At 37.4% G+C, this 13,330-nt stretch overlaps 1 protein-coding gene across 2 annotated transcripts in view; it reads left to right on the top strand.

Annotated features, from left to right (window-relative positions):
* Positions 1 to 10,647, top strand: part of mms22l (MMS22-like, DNA repair protein) — a 39,633-nt gene extending 28,986 nt beyond the window's left edge. Inside the window, exons 15-25 of one of the 2 annotated variants that reach the window (XM_066702629.1) lie at positions 1,390 to 1,583; positions 2,137 to 2,287; positions 2,923 to 3,056; positions 3,476 to 3,618; positions 4,084 to 4,243; positions 5,756 to 5,925; positions 6,105 to 6,316; positions 7,194 to 7,360; positions 8,017 to 8,113; positions 8,412 to 8,579; positions 10,361 to 10,647. In XM_066702629.1, the coding sequence (XP_066558726.1) occupies positions 1,390 to 1,583; positions 2,137 to 2,287; positions 2,923 to 3,056; positions 3,476 to 3,618; positions 4,084 to 4,243; positions 5,756 to 5,925; positions 6,105 to 6,316; positions 7,194 to 7,360; positions 8,017 to 8,113; positions 8,412 to 8,579; positions 10,361 to 10,436 (1,672 nt within the window). In that variant the 3' untranslated portion in view covers positions 10,437 to 10,647. The remainder of the gene's footprint in view (positions 1 to 1,389; positions 1,584 to 2,136; positions 2,288 to 2,922; positions 3,057 to 3,475; positions 3,619 to 4,083; positions 4,244 to 5,755; positions 5,926 to 6,104; positions 6,317 to 7,193; positions 7,361 to 8,016; positions 8,114 to 8,411; positions 8,580 to 10,360) is intronic. The other variant, XM_066702636.1, reaches the window with a different exon arrangement.
* The last annotated feature ends 2,683 nt before the right edge of the window (positions 10,648 to 13,330 follow it).

Raw genomic sequence — 13,330 nt, forward strand, 5'->3', positions numbered from 1 at the left:
TTTATTTCTTTGTTACATTATTTTCGAAAAAAAAAAAAATAATAATAATGTTCTTATCTCCGAATGTCTTTTGTTTTATTGGTGGTGGTGGTGTTAGTCGTAGCTGGGTCCCTGAATTTCTGGCCGATCAGATATCCAAGTCGGGCAGGAGGAATTACTCTCCGTACTCGGAGCTCATCTGCACTGGCCTGTGTTGGCAAGCACAATAAATATTTGCAGACTGCTGGATTTTCCCTATTTATTTATTTTATACATACACGTACGTACATAAATACATGCCTAGAGGGAGTCCTTGTCAGCCGCATGTCTTAAAAAGCAGGATTTAAACCTGACTTACTAGCTTTACAGCTATTTACAGCAGGCCCCTGTGTGGTGTACATACCACAAATCCCAACAAGATCAAATGAAAGCCAAGTTAACAAGACTAGACTGAGGAACAAAGATGGAAAATATATATATATATATATCATTATATTATGAGCTTGCATGAAACCGAAAAGTAGCCAGTACGCCTTCCATTGCAGTCAAACACCTTCATTATCTGTTATCAGGTAATCAGAGGCTTTTTCTCAGTGTCATTTTCTCATGTTTATTGACTGTTTTTATTGCATAATTACATGCTTAAATAATTCATTAATTATTTTATAGTTTATATATGTTAAAATATCACAAATATTCTTGATGCTTCATAAAGGCCTACTTTTGTGTGCAAGCTGTTTATTTTCCTACTAAATGACAACCGCAACCTGCTGACAGACACTGTCAGAAATCTGTGGTTATAGCTACACAATGCGCTTTATGCTAACCAACACAGGACGCATTGTGTTAGATCTTCCCGTGGATAACTAAGAACTGGTGACTTGGAGCCAATTAATTCAATACAGGGCAGCCCTGGTGATGGAGCACTGATTTGTTTACACTATTACATGAAGCAGGGAATCTGCTTTGGGCACTGGAAACCAGAAAATCAATCCGCTCTGATGAATGAATTCAGGCAGATACAGTCTGGCAGCTTCTGCTCAGCATAGCTCCCCCGAAACCCGGAGACTGAAGCCCTGTCTCGCCACAGTAAGAATCAGCCTTCTCATTCGCACATTTCAACCTCATCATTGCAACTGGAAAATTAGAAAGACCCCCCCCCCCCCCCCCCTTCTTTTTTGTTTGTTTGTTTGCTTTGGTTTTATTCCATCATCCTCAAATACAGGCTGCTCCATAGTTTCTATGCTAAATGTACATACAGAACTCAGTGTTTCTCAACTTGTGAAAATGACAGTGTGCACACAGTTCATGTTAGAAGTGTTGACAGGAGAATAAGTGACAGAAAAGCTTAGCCAACTGTATTTTATGTGCCAAAAACTTTCATCCCATTGTTCTGTGTTTTTCCCCTAGGAGTGTTTACAAACGCTCTGCTCAGTCACTTCAGCAGATCCCCACAGCTGCTGCTCTGAATGCTCCTACTCCATTCGTGGCTAAAGAGCGCCACCTAGCCATTTCCAGTGCACTGTGGGGGAATTTCTTCCACTTCCTCAAGAGCCTGAGGCTGTCACAGACACCTCCTCCCCAGCTCCCTGACACTGCTGCAGGTCAGTGTGAGAGGCACGCAGGGAATAAACCCTGCTTTCCGTGCCTTTTTCTTTTTTTTTTTTTTTTTTTTTTCTCTCTCGCATAACCGCTCACACTGCGGACAGCAGAGACTGAACATCTGACTGTTTCTCTATGAGAGGAAGAAAGCGATTTGCCATGGTTGTCACAATTGTTTTGGTTTAGGTGATTTTCATCCTGAAAACAAACAACCCTTTTATCTAAATGTATTTACTTAATGAAGTGCTTAGAAAAAGAAGCACATCATGCTTTCTTAAATGTTTCTATGGAATATGCATCTTGTCATACATTAAGAAAATTTCAACAGATTTTAATATACAGAAATTGGATGAGCCCTTTCCAAATGTATTCCTTTTATATAAACGTTTGGTGTCTGCATTACAGCCCGGATGGAAACTGATATATCTATGTTTTAAAAGCATTTTTTCAAATCAGTTTATGTATTTAATACACTTGTTTATGGGGACAGGCATTTGTAGGAGCCTTTGCTGTGACAAGAGGATTTCCTCCTTTTAACTGCTACTGTGGTTGCAGGTTTCTCGTTGTTGGCCATGGACATGCCCAGCGCCGCGCCCTCCGAGCTGCAGCCCCAGCCCGTGCTGTCCATGATGCAGATCTTTGGATGGGATGATATGCTCAACACGCAACTTGTCACCAGATATCTTAGCCACCTAATTCAGAACAGGTTTGCATTGATCTAATTTTTACATAACCATGTGATGTCTCTCTTACATGATATAAACATGTGTTTTGGGCTTAAAGAAGAGCTAGTAATAATACAGGAACTCCCCTGGTTACGTAACGCCTGACTTAATTTTATGTAAATTTGTCTTTACATAACATTTTCCCATGAAAATGTCCGAGGTACGAAAATGGTATGTTATAAACATATTGTAGGGAATCACTTCCGTGGAAGAATACAGCCCTGTCTGCATCCTGCAGTCACCAGCATCAGCCCCGCAGCCATTTTACGCTCAGGTTGACGCTGTTCTGGATAGAAATTGTATAAATGTTTCCACGCAATGGATCTGAAAGGGTTTTTTCTGATGTATGCAAAAAAAAAAAACATTTAAGTAGAAAGATTTTGTTTAGCTTTCTGGTTTTCTGTTTGTGTAAATTCATAAAGATGCTCATTGTATAGTCCTTATGCTAATATGTCCACAATCAAATACTGATGCATTCAGTGTTTTCTGTTATAAAATTACACTTCAATTTGCTATCAAGACTTCAAGATGTCCTTTCTGTGTTCTAAACAGCCTTATCATGTATTAAATTAAGTCTGTGTGTTTTGTAAAGTGTCTGAGTCTTCCTTCTCCATAGCAGTGCCTTGGTAGCCTCTGTCTGTGGCCCCGGGTCCAGTTCTGTTCAGGCCCTCTCCATTCGCTCGTGGTTTCGATGCGTCCTCCAGCTCTATGTCAACAGGACAGTTGACAGTGTAGACAGTGGCCGTGCTGGTAATTATATATTTTTTGTGTTTTGTTATTTCTTATTTTTGTATGGATTTAATAAAGAATACAGTAAGGGAGACTAGATGCCATTCAGGCAATTTTTCTTTAGTTGCTTATAATTCTAAGAAATACAACATTTGTTATAACATTTTGTCATAAGTATCTGGAATACAAGTGTAGTTAAATGTTAAGCAACATACTTGCTCAAAAGGAATATATTTTTATTTGTATTTTTGTATTATTTAAGTCTTGGCAGGTGCCCTTATCCAGGGCGACTTACAGGTTACATGAGCAATAAAAAAGAGCTAGTAAGTAAGTAAGTAAGTAAGTAAGAGTTAGTAATAATATAAACCAGATTATTTGTAGTTATTCACAAGGAGCTACTTATAACTTTTTTTTATTTGATGTATTTTTTTATTTTGCAGGTAAGGGGAATGTGGATCAGCTATCAGAACTTACTAGACTGATATTTAAGTTGCCTGAAATAGAATTGCTGCTCCAGAAAGCACAGATAGATCAGCCTACCATCAAACTGGAGCCCAGACCTGCGCTCTCCCTCTTTATTAAGGTACAGCATGAAGAAAGAAAGATGAGAGGAATGTAAATGTCTTCACAAGGTCCAATTTAATAAGATGTCTGTTATAGATCTGCGTATTGTGGAAGTAACTGTACAATTCAAAGTTGTTTTATTATGTCATGGGCTTATGGAGTATTTTGGGAGATTTATGGACTGACTGCATTTCCCTTGTATGAGAAATAAGTAATACTGTTTACAGATGCAGTGTGTCCTGTAAAATGGTTAGTCTTTACCTGGAATCGGCCGTTGATTCCAATGGGCCAAAATCTGCAGTTTGAGAGGGTTTGTTAGATCTAAACATTTATAAAAATTGGTGGGGAAAGGACTTACTAAAGTAAAGTGTATGTTGTTTTTTGGAACTACCACAATATCTTGAACTGAAACTGAAACTGAAAGTCTGTTATTTCCTGTAAGAAAATGAGTCTGTATTTTAATAAAAGTACCTTCTCACACCAGGCCATCGGAAGAGCTTATGCCGGAATGCAGACATTAGCAGAAAAGTCATCCATGGTGTCGAAGGCATTGGAGTACGTGGGGGATGTTCTTAAGTACATTAAACCCTACTTGGTTAATAAGGGCCCTCAAGAAGGTCTCCAGTTGTCTTATTGGGCTGTAGGTATGTGACTAACTGTCTTTTCCTGAATAAAAAATCTACTAAATGGATACAATGTTTAGATTTTTCCCCCAACATGTGGCAGAGAGGAGTGCCTTTTTGTATTAATTAAAACACTTATTACTACTTTGAGATGAAAGTATCATACTCATAGATTTTATATATATATATATATATATATATAATTTTTTTGTGAAGCAAAACATTTTTTGCCTCTGTGGAAAAGTCAAGGAGTGTGTAGATTTTGAAAACCCCAATGGCTTTAAGAGACTTTGTTCTTTGATTACTACAATGTAGATAATTGATCATACACTGATGGGTATTCACAAATGTAATTAACTTTTAATACTGCTTACCTGTTATTAAGACCTAACTGTATTAATTCTCCCCAAAATTAAACTTTACAATCATAATATGCCATGACTAGTTGTATTTAACTTTACTGGAACCAGATTTTATTATTATTATTATTATTATTATTATTATTATTATTATTAAGGGATAAAAAAAACACACTTTTCATGTAGATAATTGTCCTATTGTTGATTTCAGACTACATTGTATTATGATTAGATCTTAAATTACAGTTGATATTATATGTTCTCCTCCAAGTAGCACACCAGGCAGAAACAACCCATTTGACGTGTTGTGTGCTTTTAAAAGAAATGAGGGGGAAAAGGACAGAGTGAGGCAGGGCTTAGGATGAATAAAACCAAACAAAAATACTGAGCAAACTGTGAAAGAAAATGAAGCTTAATTCATTCCTTTCCAGTGTGTGCATGATCTGTAGGAGTTCACGGTTGTGAGCTCAATCATGCCTAAGTAAGATGTTAATGAAGTGACCGTCACCTTTGGCACTGCTGTTTTTGATACAGCTTGCATGTTAATAGAGCTGCTTTGTTGTAGCCGGGACCTTTCATCTCAGAATAAAAGGTAACTGAGAAAAAAAGACTTGTACCAAAGAGGTGAGAGTGCCAGCTGCAACAAATAATACAGTACAGCTAGAATTCTTAGAAACTGATCGCAATTTTTTTTTTTTAATTTGTTATATATAATTGCGGGAAACAAACAAGCAAACAAACAAATGTTTTTCAATATCTAATAAAGATCCATTACTGGAGCCTGGGTAAACACTTTGAAGAATCTCTTAGAATTTTAATGTTTGGAGGAAAGCCATGCACAATTTCTATATCCCTGACAATACGCACATAATCCCGTTTTCATCTTAAGATATCTATCACAATGACTATCACGATGTACAGGTCTGGAAACTGTCTATAGTATTGGAGCCACTGCTAATGCATTCTGAATAATTAATGCTTGCGTTTAATTTGTCAGTTTAGATGCTTGTTTGGAAAGCCCCATCACTCTGTCTGTCCTGTGTATTATGAAGACCTGATCTGCCCTCTGCTTTTTACTCTACATGTAGAATGAAGTAGATTCCGGTGCATTTCAATAATTTTTTGATATACATACATAAATACACATTTTTTGTTTTTGGTCTTAATCTTGCAGGGTGTCTGGTGAAGCAGTGGGGTCCAATATTGGCCACTTCCAAAGCCCAGCAGCTTCTGTTCCGCATTATCGACTGTCTGCTACTCCCTCATGCTCTGTTTCAGCAGGACAAAGGGCTTCCTCCACAAATCCTGTCCGCAGTGAGGGAAAGCCTTCCTCTCTACCTACAGGTCAGTGCCTGTTGCTACAGCTAGAACTTACCCTTACCCTATGGTTCCCATGTCAAGGGTGAGGGTTTGCTGTCGCTTTGACTCTCAGAAAAAAATCACTTTTAGATGTTCATCATAATGCAAACCAAGTCTTCTCCTTCGCCTCCAGTGTTCTTAACTCATCTTCTTCTTCTGTACAGGGTCTCTCTATGGCATCAGCTCTGTCCCAGACTCAGGGGACCTACTTTAAGCAGCAGCTCCACAATGTCGTCCAGCAGTATCTGGGCCGCTTTCTCCCAGCCTCCCCTTCAGGGTCAGCTGTGGCCAATCACCCAGTGCTGCTGGCGCTCTGCGAGGCTACACCCAGCCCCAGGAGCACTCAGCTGAGGAAAACGGTGCTCCAGGTCACTGTGTAAGAGCAGCTCTCGCTGGAATCATGTGACACTTCAATGAGTCTGATGTATTTATTATTTGTTCCTGTAATGTAATTTGCTCTGAGAGTGGACTGTTAATTCAGTTCCGGATGTTCACGTGGGTGTCATTTGCACACCCACGGGTTTAGCTGAGGAGAAATAAGGCACATTTTTATGTTTATTATGTTCCTTGTATTTTCAGTACACACTGTTGAATTGCTTTTCTTACTGCATGCTAGTATTTTAAGTATTGTATTTTATTTAATCATTTAAATATACACATATATAGAATACTACCACATAAAAGATGGGAAGATGAATTCATAAACTATGTAGACGTGATGTGGAATAGAGAAGCTGTAGATCAAAGCAAGTGGAACATCTTGGGGAGGGATTCATCCAGCAGTGGATGGTTATGGGCTGATGGTGATTTTTTATATATATATATATATATATAATGTAATTGTTGACTGATTCAACCTTTTCTCCCATCTCAGACTGTGCTGACAGGGATAGTCAGAGACTTTTCCTGATGTGTGCTTTTCAATGACTTTATCCCTGACTTGCTTTGAAAGCTCTGGTTGAGTATTTGCTTGAAATTCATTACCTGACCAAGGCACCTATTCTGAGATAATGAGAACAACTATTATTGCACACAAACAGAGGCCATTCAACCAATGTCTTGGCTCCTTAAAGTAATTTTTTGCACCTGAATCCATTTGGGTTTACACACAGCAAAGTGTTTGAATACTTCAGCAATCATGGCTTTTCCTTTTTTGTTTTTGCTTTGACCTGATTTGAAAATTGAACATTTTTCTGCAACCAATTTTATTTTCTTCTTCTATGTACTCATTAATTTGTTCTGGACTGTTTCAGTGATAATTACATGCAGTTCAAAGGCCATGCTCCCCCCCCACGCTTGGCCTCAGTTCTGTCATTCCTTCACGAGGTGTTGAGGAGGACCAAGGACAGCGATCCTGCCGTCTACACCAAGCCCCTCCCGGCAGTGCTCAAGTGTCTGGTGCTGGTGAACGAGCCACAAGGTGGGCATTGATATTAAGATCACAATCTAAAAATTCATACTTAAACTCTTGAGCAAAGCTGAGAAGCACTACTCTCTTGTCAGCATTTATCTAGTAATAAATACTGCCTTATTGAGTAAATGATCATCCACTTTAAGCATATATTTCAGCACCAGGTACTCCTGGGAACGATGTCAGAAAAGTTGGGTATTTTCTTTCTGCTTACATTTTCCAATCATAAAATCAAATCACTGTCAGGGTTCACATTTTCAAGGCGCTCTCAGGAGTTGAATCTTCAATTTTAATTAATGTTTTTACACAGAATTTACATATTATTCCTATATTTTAACGTAGCTTAGTTACCCCTCTGGACTGGACTAGTTTTTTTGCTCATCGTTAAAGGAATGAGGAGAGTTGTAATGTGTGATATTAAAATACTTGACTAAGTAAAAGCTATTCTTCATTTACAGCTCAATCTAAAATCATGATGTTAGGCATATGTGGTAAATGATTTCCTTTGTTTCTACATTAAGTAAATTAGGTCATGTACAATAGACAGCTTCATTTTAGTTAAATATATTTAAGAGTACCATTTATTTCAGGTATTTATTTTTACTTCTGACAGTGTCTTGAGTACAACTTGTGAAGTCACTGAACTCTTGGCTTTTCCTTCACAGTGAAGAAGCTGAGCACGGACACGCTGCAGCTAGTTGTGGAGAGCTGCCGTGCAGCTGCAGGGGACGGGCCCTGCCACCAACTCTCCACCATTTTAAAGTGAGGGATGTCAGTTCAAACTGATCTTGTAATAATCCAGTCTCAGTGCAACTGCTTTGCCTTTCATCTTCCCTCGTTTCATTAGGGTTTTCTGTCTCGTCTCAACCACTGTATGTTGTCCCCAAAGTCTGGGTGGTGATGCTGTTCATATTGTCTCTGATTTCAAGGCCATCTTCCTCTCTGGCAGTAATTCCCACAGATGCTCTGCCTGCTGCTCGTGAAATGTATAGTAGTAGTATAGTATGTGTAGTAGTTGCAGAGGTACTGAACTCTTACTAAAGCTGTCTATGTGTTTCAGGGAATTTATCGAAGAGCACACCGGTGTCTATGAGCAGCAAGTTTACAGTGTCCTGGAAGCGGTGGCGGTCCTGGACCAGGCCGTGGTCATCAGCCTGATTCCCACCATGTCCATCTGTCTGAGGAACACTGAGCACAAGAGGGGTCTGGGCAGGAACTCCACACTGAGGTACAGGAGACCCACAGCACATGGGCCTTTTATGTGCCTATTAATCCACCTTCTCTGTAATTACACTGTAGTAATTTTTATACTAAAGAGAGACACTGAACAGCAGTGTAGATGAAATTGAATTGCACAATTGGATCACAGAAACTATTTACTGTGTCATCTATCAGTGCTGATTGGCTGCATTGTGCTCAGAGGTACATGCTGGGACAGAAAGCATGTTAACCAGCTGCCAAGACACCTTGAGCTGCCACGCCGAATTCCCCACATCCTCTGTGGTAGTCGTCATGTCTCAACGTTAGCGCTATGCTTTGTTATGATGCTCACCATGGAAAGGTGCTGTTTGAAATTCAGTGCTCTAATACTCGAGGGGCAGGGATTCTTGAAATTGAAAATAGGGTTGTATAACATTGTTGTTCGGTGCCTTACGCTAGTACTCCCACGTGTGTACTCGCTAGTACTCTTCACCTTTACCTTCCACAACTGCCAAGAGATCAAGTGTTAAAGCTGTGCAAAATGAGAACATGGAGAAAAATATGAGTTGACCCTGATAGTCTGCTCTTGAATCAACTTCTCATTTCTTTGTGTGGTTCAGAATGTGTGATTGATGACTTTTGGATAAGGTCCGGTGGAAGTGTACTAAACAACTGTACATTAATATACACAATGGGATTGTGAGTGATGCCTAATCCCCTCCGCAGCGGGAGGCAGGACAACACCTGACTGGGACACACCGTGTGCTCCTCTGTTACAATGTAAGGTTGAAGAAAATTGATATGCTACATGTTAATTGAATGGTTTCCTATACGAAACATAGATCACAAACAAAGACAAAATGACTATGACCTCTGTAAAAAAAAAAAAAAAATAATAATAATAATGGTCTTTTCAGTTTGTGATATTTGGCATTAAGTGCTCTTTTTCAGTTTAAATTCCTGTAGTTTAGGTCAGCCCTTAATGTACTCTGAACATTAATATTAATATTTATTTCAAAACCAAAAGAATAAAGGTTTCTTTTTTTACAGGACTTTTCATGCCAAAGCATCCCAGAACAACAACAACATAATAATAATGAAAACAATAATGAATACTATGTATTACTAATAACTACTTTCAAGTTGATTAAATTAAAATGTAAATAAATAAACAAAACAAGGGAATGTGCATTTCAGTTAAATTAATATAAAAGTGAGGCAACAAGCTCTCCTAGTGTTTTGGTTGTTATTCTGTTATCTTTTTTCCTGCTTTGTTCTTGATGCTCATCCTTAAAAAAATAAAAACTTTTTCAATTATTTAAATAAGTACATGGTGCTTAATAGTAGTATACAACCTGAAATTGTGTTGACAACAACAACCTGAAATGATATTAATGAGTAGCTACAGGGAAAATATTTTACATTTCTAATCTTTTTACCTTATTTGACTTTGCTTTAGTGTGATGTTGCTTCCAGCTCTCAAACTAGAATTTCAGTGGACTTCATACTTTTTTTCCATACAGAATGTTAAATCCCTGGAAAAATCTGAAGTCTCAGACTTTATGCCCTTAATGCCAAAACCATCTTCAGTTTAGTGCTGTTTTTAATTTTAATTCTGACGTGAATATTTCAGTAAACAACAGAACTGATTTTATTTTGATTCTGTAATTTATTTATTTTTTTAGAAGAAGAATGTGTGCAGTTTATACTGGTAGCTCATTAATCCAGATTTCCAATCCACCGTCTGCCTTGGAGTTGCCAGACTTGCGAAAACCCTTCTGATTAATATTCTATTACTCTCTCTCTCAGAAACGCATACAGGAGGTTGCTGTCTCACCTTGGGGAAAGTGGTCAAGCAGAGATTGTCAGCCTTGATAACGACTGACTGCTTCACGAGCACAGCCGAATCAAACGCCACCAAACCATCCAGTAACCACTTCATTCGCTTTCCACGTATCTGTGTACGTTTTCTACTTCACTATTTATAAGATCCAATAATTTATATAATAGACGTGTATTGTCAGTTTTATGTATGTGAATTATTTTAAATGTACTTTGTATTGCAAAATTAAAAATAAACTCAGTTTATAAATTTGTCTTAAGTTTATTAATAATTCTTAAGCTGCATTATACAGGTATCCAGTGTAGGGGGGTATTTCTGCAAATTCCAATAGTGCTGTATTGTACAGGAATATTACAGCCTTTTTTCCCTGGGTTATTATGATACCAATTAATCTTTTAATGGGGTCGTAATAGTGACTCATGGTCCTGTCTCATTATCACTACCATGCTACTTTATGCATGACATGTGACATAATACATACTTGAATTAATGTTTATACATTTTAACCTTTGAGGTTTTTTTTTTTTACTCTCAGAAGAGAAGTCACCTGAATTAGCAATTTTGCATTGCATTGCATTGCATTTTTTTGTATTACTAAATATGCATCACTGGTGTTCATTGAAAAGCCATAACACATTTTGGACAAGAAATTGAGTACTGAAGAAATTAAGGAATTGTAGTGTAACAACAGTCTCACATATGGCTCAAGAAATGGAAAGAGCTGGAAAAGCATTATACATTTTAAATAACCCTGGAGCAAAACAGTATGTTCAGTCTCTACTGTTGGAAATTAAATGCTCTGAGGAAATACTGCAATAAGCATATGCAAATGTTTAGACATCCACTAACACAGGGACTTCCATGTAAACAGAGAATACCCTCAGATTCTCAAATCAGAGCACCTCATAAATAATGTATTCTATGAGCCTGGTTTGAATTTTTTTTTTTTTTTTTTTTAATTTGATTATGGCAATTCCCTATATTTGTTGGGGAACATAAGACAAAAGTCTGAAATGCAGCATAAAAATGTGTAATGTTATAAGTAAAATCCTTTCCCTTTTTTCTGTGAGAAGAAGAAAAACGTAAGTAACACGATTAAAGGCAATAAGAGCACAGAGGGGCCTTATGTGATTTAAATAGCAGAAATCCACTGAATGGCAGTGAAGACAAATGTTTCCTAGTAGTGTGCTGTGAGTGTGTTGAAGAAAATTACTGTTTTTGTTGACATTACATTGTATTTTCAGGTGTGTGTGTGTGTGTGTGTGTATATGTGTGTGGAGGAAGCAACTGGAATCACCTTGATTTTAATTTTGAGAATGTAAAAAGTATTTATTTAAGTTCTCTGGTCAGATTTAACCAGTTCAGAGGGTAATACATGCTGAATAAGGAGTAATGACAATGAACCCAAACATGTTTTTTCATTGTTTATATTTCCCCAAATTCATAAACTGTTTCTGAATTATTTGGAGTCCTTAATGAAACTATAACTATGAATACTGATGATTGTAGTTGTTGTTCTTATGAGAATCATCATGGTGATTTGTCTCTTTTCGATGCATAGTTTATTCCTGGGTGCCTGCTTTTAAAGCTGTGATCACTGTCCATTATGTTACTTACATTCCCTTTATACCTCAGAGGTCTATTTTTAAGAGCTAAATATTTTTTGCTGTAGAGCTTAAAATAAGTTTTACTCTTGGTATCATGAATGTTTGAGTAAACATAAATACAGAGGTGTCAACAAGTCAATATTTTGCAAGTCCAAGTAAGTCCCAAGTTTTTTTGCTTCAAGTCCAAGTAAGTCCCAAGTCATTGAGCTACAAGTCATGTTTTCAATTTTGTCTTTTATAATTACCACTTATGATCTTCTTTATACTTTATACTTTAAGTGATACAATACATAACACAGCAGATCATCAAAAACATTTTTATTGTCCATATATCACCAAAATAATGTGCGATAGTATAAAAATAATATATACTGTAGAAGAATTGATGCTGTTTTGAAGGCAAAGGGTGGTCACACCAAATATTGATTTTGATATACACTAAAGAGTGATGGCAGAGTTTTGCTATTCATAGCCCAGAACAGGAGAACAGGAGCTACTGGCTGATCTGAGAGTCAGGGGATACATTTTGATACATATTTTAAGCAACTTTAGCACTTTATGACTCCGTTTAGAGATAGCTAGCTAGATGGCTAGCTAACTACTTAAATAAACACTACCCCGATTTGTACTAGAATGTAGAAAGTTGCTGCTTAGCTGGCTAGGTGATCGTGCTTGGGACAGCTAGTTAGCTAGTGGAGGAGACGACACGGGCATGCGCCTGTACTGTGGGCCTGTTCTTCTAAAAGTTAGCATTTTATTAGCTTTTCCTTGCTGTCGGTAAGTCTGTGACCAAGGACACATAGTATGACAGGCCCTGACACAATTAGCGCCGTATTCATCCACGGACTGCCACGCATCCATTTGAATGTAACAAAAAATTTACAATAACAACATAAAAATTAGAAAAGTGAGTTTCTTTTTTCAAGTCATGCCAAGTAAAACACCCGCAAGGCAAGTAAAATCAAGTCACAAGTCAGTGATTGCCAAGTCTAAGTAAAGTCTAAGTCATTTCAGCTTTTTTCAAGTCAAGTCCCAAGTCTCATAACTCGAGTTTACACCTCTACATAAATATTCTTTCTAGAGAATTCTGCGTTAAACTGATAAATATAGATTACATTTGGAGACCTGGCAAAACCTAGGCAGTTATATGATTTCTCAAATATAAAAAAAAAAAAAAAAAGTTAAATTACCTTATGTAAATTACTTTTCTCTTCTGTGCTTATTCATCAAAAAAGACTGAAAACAGGCATGACTACAACCCAAAGCTTTTTGTTACATCTAATTAAGAAACTTTATAATATAATATTGAATCTATTAAAAGGTTAAACA

The sequence above is a fragment of the Amia ocellicauda genome, chromosome 1 (genome assembly GCF_036373705.1).
Source record: "Amia ocellicauda isolate fAmiCal2 chromosome 1, fAmiCal2.hap1, whole genome shotgun sequence".
In the NCBI taxonomy this organism is placed as follows: domain Eukaryota; kingdom Metazoa; phylum Chordata; class Actinopteri; order Amiiformes; family Amiidae; genus Amia; species Amia ocellicauda.